Source organism: Pseudorca crassidens, chromosome 16 (assembly GCF_039906515.1).
Source record: "Pseudorca crassidens isolate mPseCra1 chromosome 16, mPseCra1.hap1, whole genome shotgun sequence".
Taxonomy (NCBI): domain Eukaryota; kingdom Metazoa; phylum Chordata; class Mammalia; order Artiodactyla; family Delphinidae; genus Pseudorca; species Pseudorca crassidens.
Genome location: NC_090311.1, coordinates 81163852 through 81187211, shown reverse-complemented (window position 1 = coordinate 81187211; position 23360 = coordinate 81163852). Strand labels below are relative to the sequence as shown.

The window sequence follows — 23360 nt, the reverse complement described above, 5'->3', positions numbered from 1 at the left end:
AGGTGAGCACAGGAGGAGGTGTGGCCTGGCGCCGGTCTGGGTGCAATTATTGGACGGGGCTGAGCTAACCAGAAGTTATCCTTGCCCCATCGTGTGTGTGTGCGCGTGCGTGTGCGTGTGTCTACAGTTAATTATCAGTTATTCTTGGGCACTTGACCCTCCAGAACCCAGAAAAATGAAACAGGATTGACTTCATATGGAAATGGGAACGAAAGACGTTAAGGATTTCTTCCCTGAATGATGGAAGTAATTTTCTTCTCTTTCTGACAGGCAATGCGATGATGCAGTCATGTGATTAAGACTAGGGAGGATGAATGTGATCTCTTACTGCATATTATGCACTGATACACGTTAAAGAAACTATGACATCTGAATCCCTGTTAATCATACAGCTATTCATCTTTTGAAAAGCAGAATGATTCTGTGCAAATTCGAAACCCATCTGTATTATCAACAGATTACCTCACTGAGAGTTTCAGACACCCAAACCAACAGTGACTATAAAACGTTTAAGTAATAATTTTAGGACGGAGGTTTGAACCACTTTGCATATGGATAAAGACAAACAGATAAATAGAAATTAAGATGTAAACAGAACTCAAGACTGCCGTTCTCAATCCTTGATCTATATACAGGTTTATCGTCTACCTTTTAAACAACAATAAACAATACTGTTCGATATTATTGAAGACAAATTTATTCCATTGTGTTTGTTGGGGAAACTCTACGTAGTGATCTTGGGATAACCTTTTTTTAATCTGAAAATTAAAATGTTTACTTTAAGAACATTAAAACACTTAACCTTCATGGGCATTTATTATTTTCTTTCTAAATCATGCAACATATTCTTAGTTCCAACATTTATATCCAACTCAGAAATAGTCCTGAAAATCCTCTAGAAAAAAGTATTGCATACAGTTTTGTGCTGAGAGGTACTCATAGAAGGAAATTTCACGCATAAGGGGAGTATGTAGAATGTTAATCTATGGATACTGATAAATTAACTTGCAGACGGTCAGAGAGGATATTCATCTAATAAGCTCTATATTATCCAGCCCCCATTTTCTCTTTTAGCTATTCATTAACTGCGTATTTGTTATTTTTCTTAGGACTTCTTAGAGAGTAATCTTCCATTTCAACTGTCTTGTCTCAGGACCTTAAGGATGAAACGTGGCTTTGGAAGTGAGCAGGCCGGTCGTGAGGGAATGACGACTGTTCCTCCCACGAAGAAGTAACACTGAAGGTCAGAGGATGAACTAACCCTGCACGTTCAATGACTCCCCTCACAACACTGCTACTACGATGCTTAAAATTCAGTAAGAGAAATGCGGACAGATATTTCACAGTCTGGTCAATGGGCTTCAGATTCAGGAATTCATAATGAAAAAAGAAAAATGCACTTTTAGGGGGAAGGGGGAGAAACACTCTCAAAAATGTGGTCATAATTTGTCTATCCCAAGTAGTGCTAAAGGACGAATTTCTAAAATTAAGTATTCAATATTTTCAAAGTTTTTACTTTAAACATCAGAAGGGTAATGCAAAAGGTCAGCTCAAGCTCCGTTCAAGGGTTTGCTGCAAATATTTCTGTTCAAAAGGAGATACAGGGGGGCTTTCCTGGTGGTGCAGTGGTTAAGAATCCGCCTGCCAATGCAGGGGACACGGGTTCGAGCCCTGGTCCGAGAAGTTCCCACATGCTGTGGAGCAACTAAACCCGCATGCCACAACTACTGAGTCTGCGCTCTAGAGCCTGTGAGCCGCAACTACTGAGCCCGCATGCCACAACTACTGAAGCTCGCACACCTAGAGCCTGTGCTCTGCAACAAGAGAAGCCACCGCAGTGAGAAGCCCGCACACTGTACCAAAGAGTAGCCCCTGCTCACCGCAACTAGAGAAAGCCTGCACGCAGCGACGAAGACCCAACGCAGCCAAAAATAAATAAATAAATTTATTTTAAAAAAAAGAGAGAGAGAGATACAGGGCCATCACGGCAGTCTCCGGTTTTATCATTCTCTGCAGCCAACCAAAGAAAGGTCGGCCACGGCCTGGGGGTCTATATTCTACTGGATAGCAGAGCACCTTAGCGGCTCACAGCGCCTCTGTTCCTACCCCATTTCATTCTGTACTTAAGAGGAACAACCCATTTTAAATCTGGAAGGGACATCTCAGATACTCTAGCCCGAAACTCTGACTTTTCTTTGTGAAGAAAATGAGGCCCAGATTTGCCCAAGGTCCTGTGGGCAGGCAGAATGAAAACTGCACCACAACTCTCCTGTATTTAAGAAGGAAGATATTTTTTTTTGCCCACTTCATGAAAGACATACTTTTTATTTGACCACTCCATGAAACATAATTCTTAGAGACCTCCTCTCTAAAGGCACGCCATGATTTCTTTGCATCTCATAGAAGGTCCTGCTCATAAAAATAGAAGACTCGCTGATAATTAGAATCAACATATCAAAATCTTGTTCTGAAGTTATCATTTCCTTGTACCAAAGTACTTAGCACTACCTCTGTAATGTATTAAAGACATCTCTTAAGTCATGAAAACTCCAAGCTGATGTCAATTCTATACATAGGAAAATATCTGCATTACCTCTGTTGTAGTTTTATAGAATGTACAGCTCAGAAGCTCTTAAAATGCTTCCCCAATCCACCCTACAGCAGAGGGACGGCAGGCATGCATAGCAATGAGTCCACGTTGGCAGTGGTTCTCCTGGAAGGACGTCCCTAAGGCTGGCACGCCAGCACCTCTAGGGGGTATGTGGCGGTCTGTGGGTAAGGGGAGTTTGCACAGGAAACAGAGGAGAAAATCAGAAAAGGTCTCCCTGATCCTTCTTAAAAGATGTGGATACTTGCGATGGCTGTCACAAATTATTTTCTAACCTTAACATTTCTGAGGCATGAGCTATCCACATTCAGCCTAATAGTCAAACTCCAACCTTGGCGTGTGTGGAGGACACACAGGGCCCGCACGTGAGCCAACACCGTGTCCAGGTCTTGCGATCTACCCTCTAAGTGTAACGTTCAAAAACAGATCAGAACCCCAGAACTGATGACAGGCCATGCGCACTAAGAGTGGTACCACCGGCGATCTAGGCAGGTATCTCTGATGGTCGCGAGGTGAGCGGGCCGGGGGCCGCAGGGGCTCAGGTGGCCTCCATGCCGACCCTGGCTCGGCCACACGTTGACCCTCCCCCAGGGAAGAGTCCCCACCGGCCCCTCCTCTAGGGCTAGATGCCCCCCCAGATCCTCCAAGGTCAGAATCTATCTGCTCATCTTCATTAAAAGAGCAAGCGCTTAACTGCTTCACAATAAGCAGAATTTCCCCAGATACACAAAATTACCCTGCCCCGTATTTTTACCAGGTGTGCTGAGAGCAACTAAATGACAACACAAATACGAAGGTGAACCGCTTAGAATTTATGAGGGCCGTAAGGAACACGGTTACCTAAATGGAGAGACAAGACAAATTCACACATCCTAGGAGGGGACCTGACTAAGGTTCTTGGAAAGCAGGATGCGTTAGCTTATTCATCACTGCTTCAGCTCCCCAGGTAACATCGTGAAAACGGAAACGAGCAAAGATAAGGCCGTGAGCACGGCCTGAGTGGGTGTGGTGATGTTTAGACTTTCAGAAATGAATGCGGGACTCGTCCTTGCTGCCGTGGGACAGGGTGTAACGGACAGGTGAGGTGAAAAGAAAGAAGAACATATTAAAAGATTATTCACCGAACACCGGGGAATCTCTGCTCTCGTTACATGGGAACAAGAATTGACCCGTTGAGCTTGTGAGAGACACAGAGCTCTTGAGAAATGTGCCCCCTCTGCTCATCTGAGGAAATCTCAACTCCATCCCAAATAAGCCAGCTCGGCCGCTGCAGGGGGTCAAGAAGGGGAGGGCGCGGGATAGCTAGCTTAGATGTCTGGGGTGCGCCTACCTTTGGAGCATTAAATCTGTGCACACACAAGCAAGTCTGAAGCTTACTTTTATTGTCCAGCTGAGCCCGGTATTTACTAAATCCTTTCAGCCGCACCCTCTGGCCCAGCAGGTCGAGGAATTCTTCAAAAGCTGGTCCGGCCGTCTCGTTGTTGTACATCTCCTCCTCGGTGCTCTGGCCGGCTCTGCAATACAGGATCCCGATCTTGTGCTGAAAGCTCAGCTGAAATGGGGCAGAAAGGGAATGACTCGGCAAAGAGTATCAGACAAGGACACCTGAGACTAAGCAACATTGTAAATCAACTCTATTCCAATATAAAATAAAAATCAAATTAAAAAATAAAACGGGGGCTTCCCTGGTGGCGCAGTGGTTGAGAGTCCGCCTGCCGATGCAGGGGACACGGGTTCGTGCCCCAGTCCGGGAGGATCCCACATGCTGCGGAGCGGCTGGGCCCGTGAGCCATGGCCGCTGAGCCTGCGTGTCCGGAGCCTGTGCTCCGCAACGGGAGAGGCCACAACAGTGAGAGGCCCGCGCATCAACAGAAAAATAAAAATAAAAATAAAAATAAAATGAAAACAGCAAGCATCAGACGAGCTAACTTCCAGTAAAATTACAATGACAGGAGCTGAGAATTCTGTTCTCAGGAAAGCACGTCAGGACAATTCCCATAAGCTAAGAAGCAAAAGAATAAGCAGCTGTCACTGTATACAATACTCCAAATACATAACAAACCCAGAAACTCGAACATAACAGCTGGAGAAATGTCAGACACCCAAGACATATAACGAATGGCCTTGCCCAGGTGGGAGCTGCCAGGTTTCCAAAATGGAGAGCCACGTTCAAGCGTTTATTTAAAAATACAACTGTGGAAATATTTAATCTCATACCCTCTATATAGTCATGAGCATTATCTTCCAAGTTAGAAAGAGAAAAAGGCTGCACACTTTAAAAAGTTTTCCCTCTCTGGTTCCTCATGTTTTTCTGTTGTCGTTATTTGAACATTCATGGAAATATGAAAGACTGTAATTAAAAAAAGCAAATCAAATTCAGGTCTGGTAAGGAAACTGTGATATACGTATAGTGATAGAATAATGTTTTGTTTCCACAAAAGTAACTCTGACTCAACAATTACAGTCATTTCTCCATTTTTGACTGGCTTGAAAACATCTGCTAGATATACAATAGGCCATAAAGAATTTTAATAGGAATTGAAGATTTCCTGCTGAAGCTCTATCTCCCTGTCTATCCCGTATCGTGCTGGAAGCTACCACACTGCTTTCTCCCAAGGCCAGGGAGAAACTGGATCCACCTTCACAGCTTTCGTATTTTCCCTAAAGAGGAGCTACTTGTCACTCAGGAAATCAGGGCACTTCATCTTACTAGCAGCGATCTGAGCCTCCAGAGGCTGGCAGGTTATCAGTCCTCTCTGATTCCCTAAAGGCATCCATCCGGAACACTGTTCACTCTTATTATCAGCTGTAAAACAGAGCCTTTAATCAAAACTCATAGCTGACTAGATCAGTACAATAAGGTAAAATGGTACTCATTTCCCTTGAGTGGCAAAGTGATCACAGCAGTCTCATCCGGGTGACCAATGACAACGGACAATCCAAGCCAGGTAGGGACCCGCCTGCTTGGGGCATCTCGGCAGAGATGCTAGGGGAAGCTCAGAGCTGGGCGGGCAGCCGACCGCCAGTACATTCTACACGCGCTCCACCTCCTGAGTGCTACGGGGGAGGGGGGAGGAACCAAACGAGACATCTATCACCTGTTCCTAACTGGACCGGATAAGCTACCTACAGGGATGGCTCCCACGGTGAGGGGTTTGGGGGGCGGGTGGAGAGCGCACAGGCCCCATTCACACAGTGAAGACAAGGATCCAGGCCCTGAATGTGGGGCTATGAGATGCTGGCCGTAAGCTGTTAGTGTTATGAGCTGTGCTGTACTAGTCCTTGGGCGGCGTCAAGACAGAAAAAACATTTCTATTTGCCCAGGGATTGAGGAATAAATGTTTCTGATCAACTCAACTATCCAAATAAATGAGACACCACACTTACTGCAAACAGACCATCATCCTCCAAAAACAAGAAGTATAATACAAATGTCTCATATTATTTCACTAATTGTTTCAGAACACTAATTGTCCTGAGGGACCCAGAAGACACTCCAGGATCTTAGAGTACTTTAGGAAACGCTTGGGATTGGCAATTGTCCACAGATGTGGATCGCCTTGGTGACTCCCAGAACTGGATCAATCCCCTAACGGGACCTCTACGGGACTGCTGTACCTCCCGGCACCATGATGCCTGGACCTCCCGCCTGCTGTCAGAAGCGGATTCCCGCTCTCCCCAGTTGTCCGGCCCTGGCCTCGTGGACAGTCCCCCAGAGATCCTGTGGAGTGATCAGCAGGCACCGGTACCCAGGGCCCCACGGGCCCCCGCCCACACATCCTCCGCACCCAGCAGGGGCGGCCGTACCACCACCCGCATCCTGGGAGCTCACTGTCCCAGGGCTGCCACCCTGTCTGTCCCCCCGCTAGAGCCCTGCTACCTCTTCTGGTGCCACCTCTCCTGGTGCCACCTCACGTCGCGCCCCTGCCACACCTGCAGCTTGTCCCAGGCAGCCCCGCCATCCCCAGCAGGAAACCCTTCCTCTGCCTCTTTGCGGAGCAGGCCCGGAGCAAAGCTGTCTGGGGCCCCAGGGGTAGGGCCGCGGCGGCCCCATGCGGGTGGAGCAGAGCCTCCCTGGACCAGCACAGGTTCTCTCTGATTCCTGACTCTTGCGGACCTGATGCTCCCTGTGGACTCAGGCAAAGGCCAAATACCTGGAGAGCTGAAGCCCCCAGGGCTTCCCTGCTGAGCGCAGTGCCATCCGCTCACACCCCTCTCCTTCCAGCCATCGCAGACCAGCCTGTGTCTACATCCCAGCTGGGAACAGGACTTGCTTTCTACCCAAACAGCCCTGGGCCCATGGGAATCAGGGGATGAGGCTAAATTAGACTTCAAAGCCCCCAGGTGTCTTGCCCCAGCTCCTAGAGCTCTGCTCCAGTGACTGAGAATAAACCACTGTGGCCTGTTTACTACAAGGCCTGTGATTCCACTAAAACAGTAAGAGGATGAGACACGGTGTGAAGGAAGAGACCTCTCTCGCTCCAATCTCTTATAAACCGCATGAAATCAATGGAAATGCAACACCAAGGCTGACCCCCTCCTGCCCGTGGTTCACCAGAAAGCTTGCACACCTCTTCAGCCTGATCGCGGTACCAAGGGGAGGACAGGCTCCAGGTCCCCATGAACTAAAACCCCCAATTCTCTCGGAACAAGGCTCTGTTTCTAAGCCCTCTACACCTCAGGCTGGGGCTAACCACGCCCCCATCCCACTGACCTTCCTTTAACTGTTCTGATGCGAATCACAGCCAGTTCCACTGTCCTGGGGTGAACGAGGCCGGCACTTGGGCGTCCCCACGGTCAAAAACTAAAAACACCCACTTGCCCAAACTCTATACTGCTCCCGTGCCCAGAGCTGGACACACAGACCCTGCACGGACAGGCAGACGATCCCTTGCCTCCTGGGACTGGATAAAAACTGAGTGCTCTGTTCCAAAGGCCAGAAGCCCCGTCATTATTGACGAGAAATTTAAATTTAAAGGAAGGTGACAGAAAACAGAGCCTCAGAATGGCCTTGAAAATAAATTCAGGTGTGCAGGAAAGTCCTTCCACTGCATCCTCCCAACTCAATCACCTGCTCTAAGCGTGTAGTATCATGGATTTAGACCCGCTTGACTTCGTGTCAAGTAAACCTGGTATGTGAGTGAACATACATCTGGGTGAGGAGACAAGAGCAGAAGGGGTGATTGGCTTGTGAACAAATTAATCCAAAGATGCTCTAATATTCTAAGTTAGTGAGCTGTCATAATGTATCTGAATTAATTTTTTAAGAAGTCAACCTAGTGGGTAAAGATAAATTAGGAGTTTGGGATTAACAGATACACACTACTATATATAAAATAAACACAGGGAACTATATTCAATATACTGTAATAACCTAAATGGAAAAGAATCTGAAAAGGAATACATATCTATGCATAACTGAATCACTTTACTGTACACCTGAAACTGACACATTGTAGATCGACCACACTTCAATTAAAAAAAAAAAAAGTCAACGTACATAATCTTAGGAATTCACCTGTTATACAAACTAGGATAGTCCTATAAAAAAGGAAAAATGGTATCTTAGAGGTTGGGAGGTGAATTTATGTAGATAAAGTAGCAAAACTTTCAAAGTCCTGATTGATAATTACTTCCCTTATGATTCTCCATGGCATGGAGTCTTCCTGTTCAAAACATCTTACCAAAAGTAAAGAACGGAATGAATGACCCGATACCCACCATATCTCCCACTGATACAACATGTCTTGCGCAGAGCAGATAAACACAGTGACTGTCAAACCAGGAATGGATCCCAAACTCCAAGAAAGCAGAAAACGACAATATGTCCTTTAAAGTATTTTTTCAAGATTAAAACCCCTTAAGACCAGCAACATAAAACTGGCCCATCCCCTCCCTGGGAAGATTTTCTATCAGGAAAGTAGATAAAGACAGCACTACCCAGAAGTGACTCACAACACCCAGACAGGTTAGGGCAACTTTTAAGGATCCTTTGGAAACCAGGATGTTAGAAAAGCTGTCTACTATCTTTCAGAGATGAGCATAAATAGTAAGTAGCTCTTGCTGACGTAATATGGAAATGAGATACCACTAGGAGTTGGGGGGCGTTAAAATGTCATATTGTACACCATTATGAAAGTATACCAGAGTCAAATAAATATAATCTCAAAAGAAAAAACACATGAATACAGCTAGAGCTCTAATTGTACTGGTGTGCTTAAAACAAGCACCCAGGTCTCAAAATCCATTCATTGACGTCAGATTGTAAACAGGTGTCCATTCAAAGTACCTGAAGGCTTAGTTTAAGAGAAATTCCCTGGCAGAGCCATTTTTATGACCTTCACTGCCTCCCACCGGCGTAGCTCCTGGACCTATTCTGCCGGATGGACATCCCAGGAAGTACCTGCTTCATTCTGTGAGGAGACAGTCACCTGCGGCTGCTGTAACGTCTCTCAGGGTTTGGGCGTCGGGATCCAGGCTGGGGAACACAGGGCCACCTGCGGACTCCTTCCTCCACAGCAGCCTGAGGGACCAAGCACCTCATCCGCCAGGCACCTGCTACCCAGCAGGTGAGGGACGTGTAATCAAGGGAGAAGCAACACACACCAGAAACATAAAGGGATGAAGACCACGGGGGTCGGCACCTCTCTTCCAGACTCTTCCACGACACGGAAGTGAATGTGTAACAGAGCAGGACCCTATGGGGCCTTCCCAGGACAGACGCCTCCCCCATACCCTCTGCTGTAGCTCCTCTCTGAAGTACCCAGATAATAGACCAGATAACAGTATCTGACGCCTATTTCCTGAGTTGTTTTTCAGATGCTAAAACCACCCCCAAATGGAAGAAATTACTTGATGATCATGAGCACGTAGCTCCCAGACCTTCTGGTGCCTAAGGACTGACCACCATCAACCAGTCAGAGAACTGTGCACGAGCTGATCACAGACCCTGAGGTTCCCCTCCCTCACCTGGCCTTTAAAATTGCTCTGCTGATCAAAACTACAATGAGGTATCACCTCACACCGGTCAGAATGGCCCTCATCAAAAAATCTACAAACAATAAATGCTGGAGAGGGTGTGGAGAAAAGGGAACCCTCTTGCACTGTTGGTGGGAATGTAAACTGATACAGCCACTGGAGAACAGTATGGAGGTTCCTTAAAAAGCTAAAAATAGAACTACCATAGACCCAGCAATCCCACTCCTGGGCATATACCCTGAGAAAACCATAATTCAAAAAGAGTCATGTACCACAATGTTCACTGCAGCTCTATTTACAATAGCCAGGACATGGAAGCAACCTAAGTGTCCACTGACAGACGAATGGATAAATAAGATGTGGCCCATATATACAATGGAATATTACTCAGCCATAAAAAGAAACAAAACTGAGTTATTTGTAGTGAGGTGGACGGACCTAGCGTCTTTCATACAGAGTGAAGTAAGTCAGAAAGAGAAAAACAAATACCGTATGCTAACATATATATATATATGGAATCTAGAAAAAAATGCTTCTGAAGAACCTAGGGGCAGGACAGGAATAAAGACGCAGATGTAGAGAATGGACTTGAAGACACAGTGAGGGGGAAGGGTAAGCTGGGACGAAGTGAGAGAGTGGCATGGACTTATATATATACTACCAAATATAAAATAGATAGCTAGCGGGAAGCAGCCGCATAGCACAGGAGATCAGCTCAGTACTCTGCGACCATCCAGAGGAGTGGGAGAGGGAGGGTGGGAGGGAGACGCAAGAGGGAGGGGATATGGGGATATATGTATACGTATAGCTGATTCACTTTGTTATACAGCAGAAACTAACACACCACTGTAAAGCAATTATACTCCAATAAAGATGTTAAAAAAGAAAAAAAAATTGCTCTGCTGAAACTCTTCGGGGAGTTTGGGGTTTTCGAGCACAAGCCACCCATTCTCCCTGGACTGGTGACTTTACAATAAACGCTGCACTTTCCTTCACCCAAACCCGGTGTCAGGAGATTGACTTTACTGCACCTACCTGCAGGTGAGTGGACTCAGGTTTGGTTCGGTGACAAATGCTGTCCTTCCCACCAAACCCACCTGAACTCTGAGTCCCTGGACCAGCAGCGACACACCCGCTCTGTCCCTCCATGACAACAGGATTTCCTCAACTGCCTCATGACATGACCATTCTCAGAGCACTTTACCAGCGACGACCATGATGAACTCTTCTGTGGGATTTTAGAAGCCAATTGTTCAAGTTCAAGTTTTGGTTTGGTTTAGTTGTTGTTTTTAATAGATCAGCCTTCATTCTTGAGAAAGACAGACTGCAGGATTATCCACTCTGAATGTCACAGTGCCTGCTTCCTCTGGCTGAGAATGCAGTGTTAATTTGCTAGCGCAATTACAACTTCATCTCTTAGAATTCCAGCCATCTGAGTATCAAATACTCCACCAATATACCACAGGGAGTGTGTTACTGGGTCCACCAAGAAATCCCGCATACTCCCTCCAAAACATGAGGAAGAATTGTCCTTGTAACATTCTGGAAAGACATCACAATTGTCTTTTTCTTTCTGCAAAGCATGTATTTAAAAACAAATCCACACATTTAAAATAAATTGCATACCCTTGGGCACCGACCACTCAGTTTCGCCTCCAAATTATCTTGCATCTGAAGTTAAAAGGCTTCTTTCCATCTTCTGGGCCACCACCTAAATCCTGTCCATCATTAATTCTCTCCCGGATGCTATTAATGATCACATAATTGAGCTCCAGGCCATCATCAGGCTCTACCTTCACCAGCCTGTCCAGTACCCTTCTACCAGAATAATCGTCCTAAATTATGGCTACGAGCATGTCACATCCTACCGGCAAACCTTCAATGTTCCCTACCACCTCCTGGATCCAGTGCTAACTCCTTAGCCCAGCATTCACTCCAGCCTCAACATATTTTGTAACTGTTGTTGTTTTAACTCCTAACCTCCCTGCGTGTGCCCTTCTCTTGTAAAGAAACTGGCCATAGTTTCTAAAAGAGCCAACTGCTCGTATCTCCCTGTTGGAATTCTACTCAAGTCTAAAGGCCCAGTTACGACACCACCTCCTTCAGATGTTACTTTCTCTTTTCCCAGAGCACACACTGCATTTCTATGTCTCCATGACCCATGACCACACTAACGGCCATGGTGTTCTTCGTCTTAATGGCCCCAAGGGTAGGGACCAAGTCTTAGCTTCAAGCCTCCTGATACGTACTGTTCACTGCCATCTGTCAGCATGACACTTTGCACATAGCAGCCAAGAATAAATGTTAGTTCAGGGAAAGGCCCAACATGAGTTCTTTACACCCTGGGAAAATACACCAGCAGTCTCTAATCATCATGAATCAGATCTGCTCCTGCTGGCTGGGACATACCAAAACCCTGGTAAAAACAATGCAAGTCACAACTCAGCAGGAGATGCATTGCACTTATTATTAAAGGCATCGTGTTACTTAACTAGTATAGAGGCATATTCGAGAAAAACTGGAGGAAAATGCTTTAAGGCATTAAAAATAAATGATCTCCAAAGGCAGATGGATGAGAAAACTCCAAAACGTTCAGAAACATGGACACAAAGTCCCGCACACTTACAGTCTCCCACGTGATACACACCCCTTGCTCATCAAGCTTGAGGAGCTGCTCCGAGACCTTGGGCGAGCTCGAGGCCTGCCTCAGGCACTGGATGCTCAGCTCTGGAACGACGCACTCCAGGACTTCTTTGAGAGGGAGTCCCCGCGCAGTCCCATGCCTGGCGGTAGAGGGTATGGCATCTTCCAAAATCGCTCCTCTCAGGGTTGTCAGCTGCAGGGGCGAATACAACGTTCCAGTTAACACTTATTCCTGGTTACCTCTTTAAAGCGTAACTTTTTAGTTGCCTTAAAAAAAGAGGAAGAGAGAATGGACTTGAGGATATGGGGAGGGGGAAGGGTAAGCTGTGACAAAGCGAGAGAGAGGCATGGACATATATACACTACTAAACGTAAAATAGATAGCTAGTGGGAAGCAGCCGCATAGCACAGGGAGAAGAGCTCGGTGCTTTGTGACCACCTAGAGGAGTGGGATAGGGAGGGTGGGAGGGAGGGAGATGCAAGAGAGAAGAGATATGGGGACATATGTATATGTATAACTGATTCACAGCTATAAAGCAGAAACTAACACATCATTGTAAAGCAATTATACTCCAATAAAGATGTAAAAAAAAAAAAGGAGGAAGAAAGCTAAGGCTCTTCTTGGAGTTGGGGCAAAAGAGGCTAAAAGTTCTCGATCTGAAAAAGCAAATTCAACACTCAACAGTCAGTCTTTAAACAACCGAAGGACTCGTGGGTCAGGAAGGAGCCAGGCGGGGCTGATATAACCAGACGTGCGTGGAGTGAGACAAAGCCCCGCCCGGGGACGTTAAGTCACTCCCACCACGATCGGACGAGCCGGGGGTCCTAGGGCCGGGCTAGCCACAACGACCTCCTCCATCCTTCCGTTTTCTTTTTCCCATTTTTCTCTACATCATCTTCTTTTCTTCCACTTTTCCTATTTAACTTTCCATGGCTGGCAATTCCCAAGGCTGAGTGGGGCGATCCCGTGACCCCCGTGGGCAGGTGACCCAGGGCTGGGAAGACCACCACTGGACTCTGCCTCCTGATCTGTGATATGTCCTCAAACACGTCGTGAAAGCCTGGAGCCACTATTCTGACACGTGTCATCTAAGCCCAGGTCAAATACGCGGAGAGAGGAGGCCCAGCACGGCCAGCCGAGAGGTCTGGCTCTAATCCCACTCCTCCGACAAAGCAGCCGTAGTGACGTGGTAACAACGGCGCCTAGCATTTGCACAGAGCTCCGGGGCACCGCTGTGCAACAGGGCTTTCTGCGGTGATGAGACCGCCCTCCATCTGCACTGGCTGATACGGGAGCCACCAGCCCCGAGTGGCTGCGGAGCGCCTGACCCGTGACAGGTGTGACGGAACCACGGGTGACAGGTGTGACCGCGGAACCACATTTTTTATTTTATTCAATTACCTTAAATTTAAATAGTCACACGTGGTTAGTGGCTACTGAACGGGACGCTGCAGGTCCGTAACTTACAATATGTCACCTCCAGAGAGGGCTTCCTTTCCTCTTTACGGCACAGAGCCCAGTTCATGGGAGCACAGGCAGTGGGCACCAAAGTGCCAGGCTTGGGCAGGGCCGGCGAGGGGCTCTCTGTACTCTGATCCAGAAGGAATCACATTCTGGACTGTGTGGACGACACATTCCCATCTAATTACAATGGTCAAGAGGATAAAACCCGAAGTGCAGGCCAGATCTAGTTCTTCATATAAATCAACATCCCCCCCTACAGGGCTCCACGCATCGGCCATATGGTGTATAACAGTCCCACTTTTCACCCATAGCGAGACCAGCGGGGAAGTAGCCTGGGTGCTGGCGGGACGAAGTGCAGGGCCACGGAGCTGCTGCACCTACAGACACGCTAAGCCAACACCCACCCCACGGGCGGCCTCCTGGTTTTCTGCATTCGACGCTGAAGTCGTCCTTCAATTCTGACATGAATCATAGAGTTCAAGTTTGTCCTCTGCTCCAGGCCCGAAAACCTTGCATTTTGATCATTTTATCCTTTCTGTCATGTAAGGTGGCAGTCAAATCACTGCCACATCCACCACAGGTCTTCACATTTTCTACTTTGAACAAAACAGTCTAAGCCCTTTTGGTCACCGGAACTGCTGGGATCACAGCACTGACAATGAAAGCAACACCTTAACCAAGCGGTGACCCTGAGGCCCAGCCCAGGACACACCCCATGAGCGCCCAGTACCTCGCTCGTCCTGAAAGCCACCCGGTAGTTGAACTGGGACCCTTCTTTCTCCTTGGGGTCTTCCACCTTCTCCCTCCGGATGCTGACTGCCACAGGGCCGAGGTTCTCATCGATTCCAAAGTAGTTCTGGTGCTCTGCAATGGGAGAGAGCAGTGGCATGAGGAGAAGGGAACAAAGAACAGGGTGGGTATCTTTCAGCGTGTGTATCTAATCCTTGAAGAGGTACCAGTGGCTCTGGTGCAGGATTCCCCCAGATGTGATCCATTTATTTGCCTCCAAATCAGATGCACTTTTTTTTCTTTTTTTTTTTGCGGTACACGGGCCTCTCACTGCTGTGGCCTCTCCCGTTGCGGAGCACAGGCTCCGGACGCACAGGCCCAGTGGCCGTGGCTCACGGGCCCAGCCGCTCTGCGGCATGTGGGATCTTCCCGGACCGGGGCACGAACCCACGTCCCCTGCATCGGCAGGCGGACTCCCAACCACTGCGCCACCGGGGAAGCCCCAGATGCACTTTTAACCTGTCATTTTCTACTACTTCATCCTCCCATTCTGCTTCTCACTAGTTCATAAGCTGCTCAGGAGCCCCAAAGTTGAGTTTGGCATCACTGGAAAGCGTTTTGCCATGTTAAAAAAGGAACGTGGCAACTTGAAGAACCGAGCCTGAACAGTTTTCCTCCAGCTGGGAAGGTCACCTCCTCTGACTGATTAAAGGCAGTGGAGGTGAGCTTATCAGCCACTCAGAAGAGCCGGATTCATCTCGGAGAACAGGGCAGCGGCAAAGACCATCCTGTCACGATGACGTCATGAAAGCACCTGAGAGTCTAAAGCAAAGTGGATCAGCGGACAAAAAGTCGATAAAAGGTCATTAAGCTGCTGAGTCCAAATTATGTCTCCTAAAATACCACAACTTAGTTTACTATGTTATCAGCTCATCATTTCTTTCACATAAAGTCAGGGTCCCATAGAGATCTAAACGCACACAATCTCACCAGAGGAATGCACTCTGGGGCCCTCCTGTCCACCTAGCACAGGGACCCCGAGGACATTCTTCCTAAGAGACGGTCATTAGGCTTTTATTTACACACTCAACAAGTGTGCGCCAGGCACTGTCTCAGGAGCGGGGTCATAATCCAGAAAAACTCCCCGCTCACGAAGCACGCGTTCTAGTCTGAGCGCTGCCAGTGACAGCAAGCTCACTGCTTTGCGAGAATCCCTTCTGGACACGTGAGTGAGCGCTGCTAAAAGAAGTAAACACGCTTCACTGCAACCAGACTTTGTAAGTGTTGCCTTCTGTAAGGACCCAAACTGAACACTCAGGTGTGGTCCGACCCATACAGAACAGAGGGTGCAGTCAGCCAAACGTTTATTCGAACCCTTCACACCAGTAATCCGTGCAGAGCAAGCGGTCCATGCAAAGCCCCTGGTAGTATTCACTTATTTCCTATTGAGCTGCTGCCTGGGCCGTTCTCCAAGATGTACACTTAAAACATTGATTTGTTTCACCCCACAGGCAAAACTGCTTCTACCCCTTTTCAATGTCACCTTAGTGGTTCTGGCCAATCTTTCTGACTTAACAGTTTTCAGTTAAAGAAAAACATACTATATCAAACGTTTGTAAGCTTGAAAGAAAAGCCATAGGTGTTCCAAAGGCTTTGGGTTATGCTACCATTTTCTGCCACAGTAATTTCTGAAGGAATAGAGAATGTTATTCAGAATGTGGAAAACAGGTGAAGTTCAACAAAGAGCAACGGCACTTGTATCACTCAAGGGAAATATTACCGAAAGCTGCTAATGAACACTGGCTACATCTTAAAAGGCAGATAATTTGCGTTTTACTTCTTGCAACCAAACGAGATAAATACTGACATAATTTCCCTTTTAGGCCAGGCAGGGCTAGAAGAGCAAGTCGACTCTTTTAGGGACTAAAAGGTGAAGTACTGACTTAGTTCTAGACTCATATGATAGGAAACGAGTCTTTGTTTTTCATGGATAACTCTGGTAACAGTCCGGTTAACTATTACAAACCTATAGGAGTCCAGTGAAATTAAGCATACATTGAAAAAAAAGAGTTATTTACCCCAAGGGGTTATTTATCATCAGCTTGATACATTTAAGAACCCACTTCAAGAAGTTACCGGACGAAGTGAGAGAGTGTCATGGACATATATACACTACCAAACGTAAAATAGATAGCTAGGGGGAAGCAGCCGCATAGCACAGGGAGATCAGCTGGTGCTTTGTGACCACCTAGAGGGGTGGGATAGGGAGGGTGGGAGGGAGGGAGACGCAAGAGGGAAGGGATAGGGGGATTATGTGTATGTACAGCTGATTCACCTTGTTATACAGCAGAAACTAACACAACATTATAAAGCAATTATACTCCAATAAAGATGTTAAAAAGAAAAAAAAAGTGACTGGCAAAAAATGCTCAAATCGGTTCCTTGTTAGGCATCTGATGAAACCCGTGACATAAATCAAAAGAGCTTCAAATTATTTTACGGAGAAATAGTGAACAAACAAACAAAACCCCTTTTCAGGATAAAACTGAGAGCCCAGATTAAGTGCACCCAATTATTAATTCTAATATGTGACAACTAAAAATCCCAAAGTGTGTGTGTGCTGCTCTCACACTTAGTAGGTGCTCTAGGGACAGGTGACAGAGCAGTGACGGCAGGGGCAGGGGCTGTCTACAGGGGTGCACGGGGGAGTTTTCTGGGGTGATGGAGCTATCCCACATCTTGATTGTGGTGGTGGTTACGTAACACACTCATTTGTCAAAACTCTGAGAACTGTACACCTTTTAAAAGGGGTGAATTTCACTGTATGTGAAGTATATTTTTTTAAAACTGGGGAGGAAACAGAAGGTCAGTGAGAGGAAGAGTTGGTCATCCTCGGAAGTGGACGGGTCTCTGGCACAGATACAAGTCATGACCATTTCACTCACCCCAGCAGTTTCACCCCACTGCCTCCAGGGAGGAGAATTACTATTCCTCAAGTAATCACCCTCTCTCTTCCCATTTTCTCAACTATCAGTGGTCCTCAACCACCGCTCACTTCCTTCCACACTACCGCTCTGCTCAGGACTCCACGGCGTCTGCCGGCAAAGCCAGCACCCACCTTCCAGTCTCTGCCTTAGCAGTCCGCCACGTGTGCACCACTGGCCATCCACGTTGGGCTGGGACCCTCTACTTCCTAGACCGCTGGAACGACCCCATTCAGAATGAGGCATCTCCCAGCTCTTTGCTTCTGGGTTTCTTGTGTCGCTCCTCCCCGGCGTCTTCTCAGCCAGGCTGTCCTCTCTGATTCTGCCTCTGTCTTCATGCTTACATGTTTGAAAGCCTATCCTTCTGTCTCCCCTTCCGTCCATCAAACCATCTTCTCCTTTGAAGTCCTCAGTGCTATCATCCAATCTCTGTCTAGGCTCTTCTCTCATAAATCTCCTCACTCACACGCCTTTGCCCCCTCTGCCTGTCACCTCTCCCACTTTTCTTCGCTTGACGTTCCTATTCATCGTTCCAGACTCAATGCAAACATCACGCCCAGCGGGAATATTCACCGCCTCTCCAGACGAGGCTAAGTCCTTCAAACATTTTTTTTTAAGTATAGTTGATTTACAGTATATTAGTTTCAGGTATACAGCATAGTGATTCAGTATTTTTACAGATTTCGCTCCATTAAAAGTTATTACAAGATAATGGCTATAATTTCTGTACAATATATCCTTGCTGCTTATCTATTTCATACAAAATAATTTGTATCTCTTAATCCCCTACTCTGACCCTCCCTGCTTTCCTCTCCCCACTGGTTACCAGTAGTTTGTTTTCTATGGCAGTGAGTCTGCTTTTTTTCTTTTATTTTTTAGATTCCACATATATCATACAGTATTTGTCTTTCTCCATCTGACCTATTTCATTAAGCATAACATTCTCTAGGTACAAACACATTGCTGCAAATGGCAGAATTTCATTCATTTTTATGGCTGAGTAATATTCCATTATATATATGTACCAATTCTTTATCCATTCATCTGTTGATGGACACTCGGGTTGCTTCCATGTCTTGGCTGCTGTAAATAGTGCTGTTATGAACATTGGGGTGTGGGTATCTTTTCTAATTAGTGTTTTTGTTTTTTTCTGGATATACAGCCAGGAGTGGAATTGCTGGACGGTATGGTGGTTCTATTTTTTGTTTTTTTAGGAACCTCCATACTGTTCTCCATAATAGCTGCACCAATTTACATGCCCACCAACAGTGTAGGAGGGTTCCTTTTTGCCCACATCCTCGCCAACGTGTGTTATTTGTGGACTTTTAGGTGATGGCCATCCTGACTGGTGTGAGGTGATCTATCATTGTTGTTCTGATTTCTATTTCTCTAATAATTAGTGATGTTGAGCATTTTTTTCATGTGCTGGTTAGCCATCTGTATATCTTCTTTGGAAAAATGTCTATTCAGGTCTTCTGCCCATTTTTTAACTGGGTTGTTTGGTTTGTGATATTGAGTTGGATAAGCTGTTTATATGTTTTCATTATTAACCCCTCATCAGTCATATCATTTGCAGATATTTTATCCCATTCGGTAGAATGTCTTTTTGTTTTGTCACTGGTTTCCTTTGCTGTGCAAAAGCTTTTAAGTTTAATTAGGTTCCACTTGATTATATTTGCTTTTATTTCTTTTGCCTCAGATCCAAAAAAAATATTTCTATGACTTACATCAAAGAGTGTTCTGCCTATGTTGTCTTCAATGAATTTTATGGTCTACAGGATTTAGGTCTTTAATCCATTTTGACATTATTTTTGCATATAGTGTGAGGAAATGTTCTAATCTCACTCTTTTACATGTAGCTGTCCAGTTTTCCAAGCACCACTTATTGAAGAGACTGTCTTTTCTCCACTGTATATTGACTCCTTTGTCATAAATTAATTGACCATAAATGTGAGGGTTTACTTCTCAGCTCTTTATTCTGTTCCATTGATCTATATGTCTGTTTTCATGTCAGTACCATGCTGTTTTGATTAGTGTAGCTTTGTAGCACAGTCTGAAGTCTGAGAGGGTGATACCTCCAGGTTTGTTCTTTACTCTCAAGATTGTTTTGATAATTTTGGTGTTTTGTGGATCCACAGGAATTTTAAGATTATTTGTTCTAGTTCTATGAAAAACATCATGGGTATTCTGATAAGGACTGCATTTGATCTGTAGACTGCTTTGGGTAGTATGACCATTTTAACAATATTCTTCCAATCCAAGAGCACCGGATATCTTTCCATTTCTTTGTATCATCTTCAATTTCCTTCTTCAGTGTTTTATAATTTTCAGAGTATAGTCTTTCACCTCCTGTTTATTCCTAAATGTTTTATTCTTTTAGATGCAATTTTAAACGGAATTGTTGTTTTTTAGTCACTCTTTATGGTAGTTCATTATCAGTCTATGAAAAAGCAACTGATTTCTGTATATTAATCTTGTATCCTGAAACTTTGCTGATTTCATTTATTAATTCTAAGATGTTTTGGTGGGTGTGGGGTGGCCACGACTGGGGAGAAGACTCAGGTACAGGACACAGAGGAGACCCAGTCCCGGGGCAGAGCCTGGGTGGGGTGGCGGCGGCCACTGTGGGCGTTTAGTCAAAAGCAGTATCTCGGGGGCTTTCGTGGTGGCGCAGTGGTTGAGAGTCCGCCTGCCGATGCAGGGGACACGGGTTCATGCCCCGGTCCGGGAAGATCCCACACGCCACGGAGCGGCTGGGCCCGTGAGCCATGGCCGCTGAGCCTGCGCGTCCGGAGCCCGTGCTCCGCAACAAGAGAGGCCACAACAGTGAGAGGCCCGCGTACCGAAAAAAAAAAAAAAGCAGTATCTCAGAAGCATCCCAGATCTCTGAAGATGGCTGCTCCACCACAGCTCACCCCACCAGCCCTTCTTCAAAGGTACCTGCTCTGTAGTTGTGGGCTGGCTAGCTTCTGATGGCCTGTCCCTGCCGCACACCGCCCTCCAAGGCTGGCTGGGGGTGGCGCCCTCTAATCTGCAGAACCATCCTGTTCCTCTATCAGCTTTGGCATTTCTTTGGCTTCTTCCTAGTTTTCTGCTCCTTTGTGGTTTTATGCCCTTTTTGTATTCCTTCATTATCATTTTCTTGTGGTGTTTGAAACGGGGAGAGATAACATGTGTGTTGAAATTGTCACGTATAACTAGCAGTCCTAAACTCACTTACTCCTAAATATCTATAATTCGAATGAGCCTGATAATGGGTTTCTGAATCTGAGCTTTCCTACTTACCACCTGCTTAACCTTGGGTTAGTTACATAACCTTTCTTAACCTCAGCATCCCCACCTCATCCACCCCTAAAATATATATAATACATTTATCATCATTAACCTGAGAGAGACGTTATAGTTGAAGGCAGGCATATTAATGAAAACAACAACAAAAAAACCTCAATGAAAGACAAAAAGGGAGTGAACATCAAATAAACAGCATTATGGGGCATTTTCCTTTTAAGCCCAACAGTCTGATAGTTCAAGAGTCATACTAAAGGAGATTCATACTTTTCATCTCAAAAGTTGATCTGTAATCAGAGGTTACGTCGCATTCAGGGTAGTCTTTTAAAGAAAGCAGTGGCATATATAATATTTTACTGAATAATTTCTACCAGTAACGAATTTCTTTTTAAATGAGGGGAACCCAAAATATGTATATTACCCTATCCACCAAAGATGGCAGGCAAATTGGTGAGAAAAACAATATTTTCCTTAGTGTCTACCTCTCCAAGCCATGACCCACACTTGTTTTTGATTTTCCTGTCTCTCACACAGACACACACCTTTTGAACGCAAGTAGAGAAGACATTTCTGCTACGTACAAACCATCACACCTTTGGACTTGCCAGTTCTAAGGCCCCGTAGCTATTTTCTAAGGGATCTCTCTGTGCTTTCAGTCTCACCAAGAAATCCAGCAGGTTACCTGCACGTGTTTCTAAAGAAACCACAATCTTAGGCTGCGCACTGTAACGTTCTGTCTAGCTTTCATATGGGGCGTTCCGCACACGGTGGAGGTTAGAGCAGGGAAGGTGCTCCCTATGGTCTCCAGGAGGGAGCCTAGGGGACCCTCTCAAATGACACCTGGTCCCCTTCAGGACAGCTCAGGCTGTTCATCTGCATCACAAGAGCCTTCCCCTCTGTGGGCACAGGACAGTGAGCCCCTCACCCACTTGAGCCCATCATCCCAAGCCCTTGATTTCCATAAAGTTGCTTCAAGGGGGAATCAAATAAAATCCTTCCTTGGCAGAACGGAAGCTCTGAAAAGACTGGAAAAGCTGAATGAAAATCTACATATTGTGCAAATACAACAGGGCCAGATTAAAAAAAAAAAAAAATTGGTTAACAAGATTTCAGCGTAGGAAATGAGATTCAGTTTATCTCTGTGGTGCACTTTGGCTGCTCAGTAAAGAAAAGAAAAAATTCTAACTCAGAGGAGTTTTAGAAAAGAAAAGGGGTACGTTGAACCTTAGCCCAAAGGCTGTTTCCAGGTACTGTCGTATCTTGGAAGGGAGAGGTATTGGGTCCGTCACTCTTGGAATGAACAGGTGAGGATCTCAACTCTACACGCCTCCCGAGGCCAGTATGTAAAAGAGAAGCCCCGTGGCTCTGCCTCACGTGATTTCTCAGAGGTGTCAGCACCATATGGGCCACGGCACCATCAACAAGTCCACAAGAGCCACTAGCAGCTGTGGACTATGCCCCATCGCCCTGCATTGGTTAGTACTCACAGCAGAAGCTTTCCTTTAATGCTTCTTTGTTCTTTCAATAGTCAGTTGATCATTTAATTGTCAGCTCACTGCCTACCTGGGTTAAACCCAAGGCTGCAGGTGGCTGCTGTCTAAGCTCCTACCTATGATGTATCTTCTGTCACTTTCTCCTCCAAACAACTGTTAAATCACCTCCCCCATTCCAGGAGTTATAAAGATGTGAACAGGGAACGGTGAATACATAAATGGACGAATGAAAACAACAACAGGACATGCTTTTGCAGATACTAACATTAAGAGTCATCAGAGAACCTCAAGGAATCTCAAACTCCCTGCTAATGTTTCATGGATTAAATTACCTAATTTGATGGGGAAAATGATGCATATTTGCTATGTGAATTCTCCTTTGACCAAAATTTAACCAAAGCATTAGCTAAGCTTGAAAAATCTGAGGTATTACAGTGAAAATAACAATATTAAACATACCTTATGTAAATTAACTCATTCATCTCCCTACCTATGAGCAGGTATCCCCATTTTACAGATGGTAATACTGACGCTGAGAAGTGAATGATGTGCTCAAGGTCACAAGCCCCTGTGACAGAGTCAGGATGCAAACCTTGGCAGTCTGGCTTTAGAGCTCTCTCATGTAAAGCAACTCAAGGGTGATGAGGTTACCGTGAAGACTTAAATTATAAGAATCAACTCATGCACAGTAAAATGAACACAACTTAAAGATGAGACAACAAATCTGTCCTGAACATAAGGACGGTATCTTGGAAGATGCGATTTTAAGAAAACCTTGAATAAAAAGTGCAAGTCTGGGGACTTCCCTGTTGGCGCCGTGGTTAAGAATCTGCCTGCCAATGCAGGGGACATGGGTTTGAGCCCTGGTCCGGGAAGATCCGACATGCTGCGGATCAACTAAGCCCATGCACCACAACTACTGAGCCTGCGCTCTAGAGCCCGCGAGCCACAACTACTGAGCCCACATGCCACAACCACTGAAGTCCGTGAACCTAGAGCCCGTGCTCCACAACAAGAGAAGCCACCACAATGAGAAGCCCGCGCACGAGGAGTGGCCCCTGCTCACCGCAACTAGAGAAAGCCCGCGCACAGCAACGAAGACCCCACACAGCCAAAAACAAAAATAAATAAATGAATGAATAAATTTATTTAAAAAAAAACTGCAAGTCTGG

General features: G+C 46.0%; 1 protein-coding gene across 4 annotated transcripts in view; it reads right to left on the bottom strand.

The window, feature by feature from the left end:
* SIPA1L2 (signal induced proliferation associated 1 like 2) overlaps nt 1-23360 on the bottom strand; it is a 219921-nt gene that overhangs the window by 75421 nt on the left and 121140 nt on the right. For all 4 annotated transcript variants that reach the window (XM_067711090.1, XM_067711089.1, XM_067711092.1 and 1 more), the window contains exons 3-5: nt 14425-14558; nt 12234-12422; nt 3986-4160 (exon numbers count right to left, since the gene is read on the bottom strand). In XM_067711090.1, coding sequence (XP_067567191.1) covers nt 3986-4160; nt 12234-12422; nt 14425-14558 — 498 coding nt within the window. The remainder of the gene's footprint in view (nt 1-3985; nt 4161-12233; nt 12423-14424; nt 14559-23360) is intronic.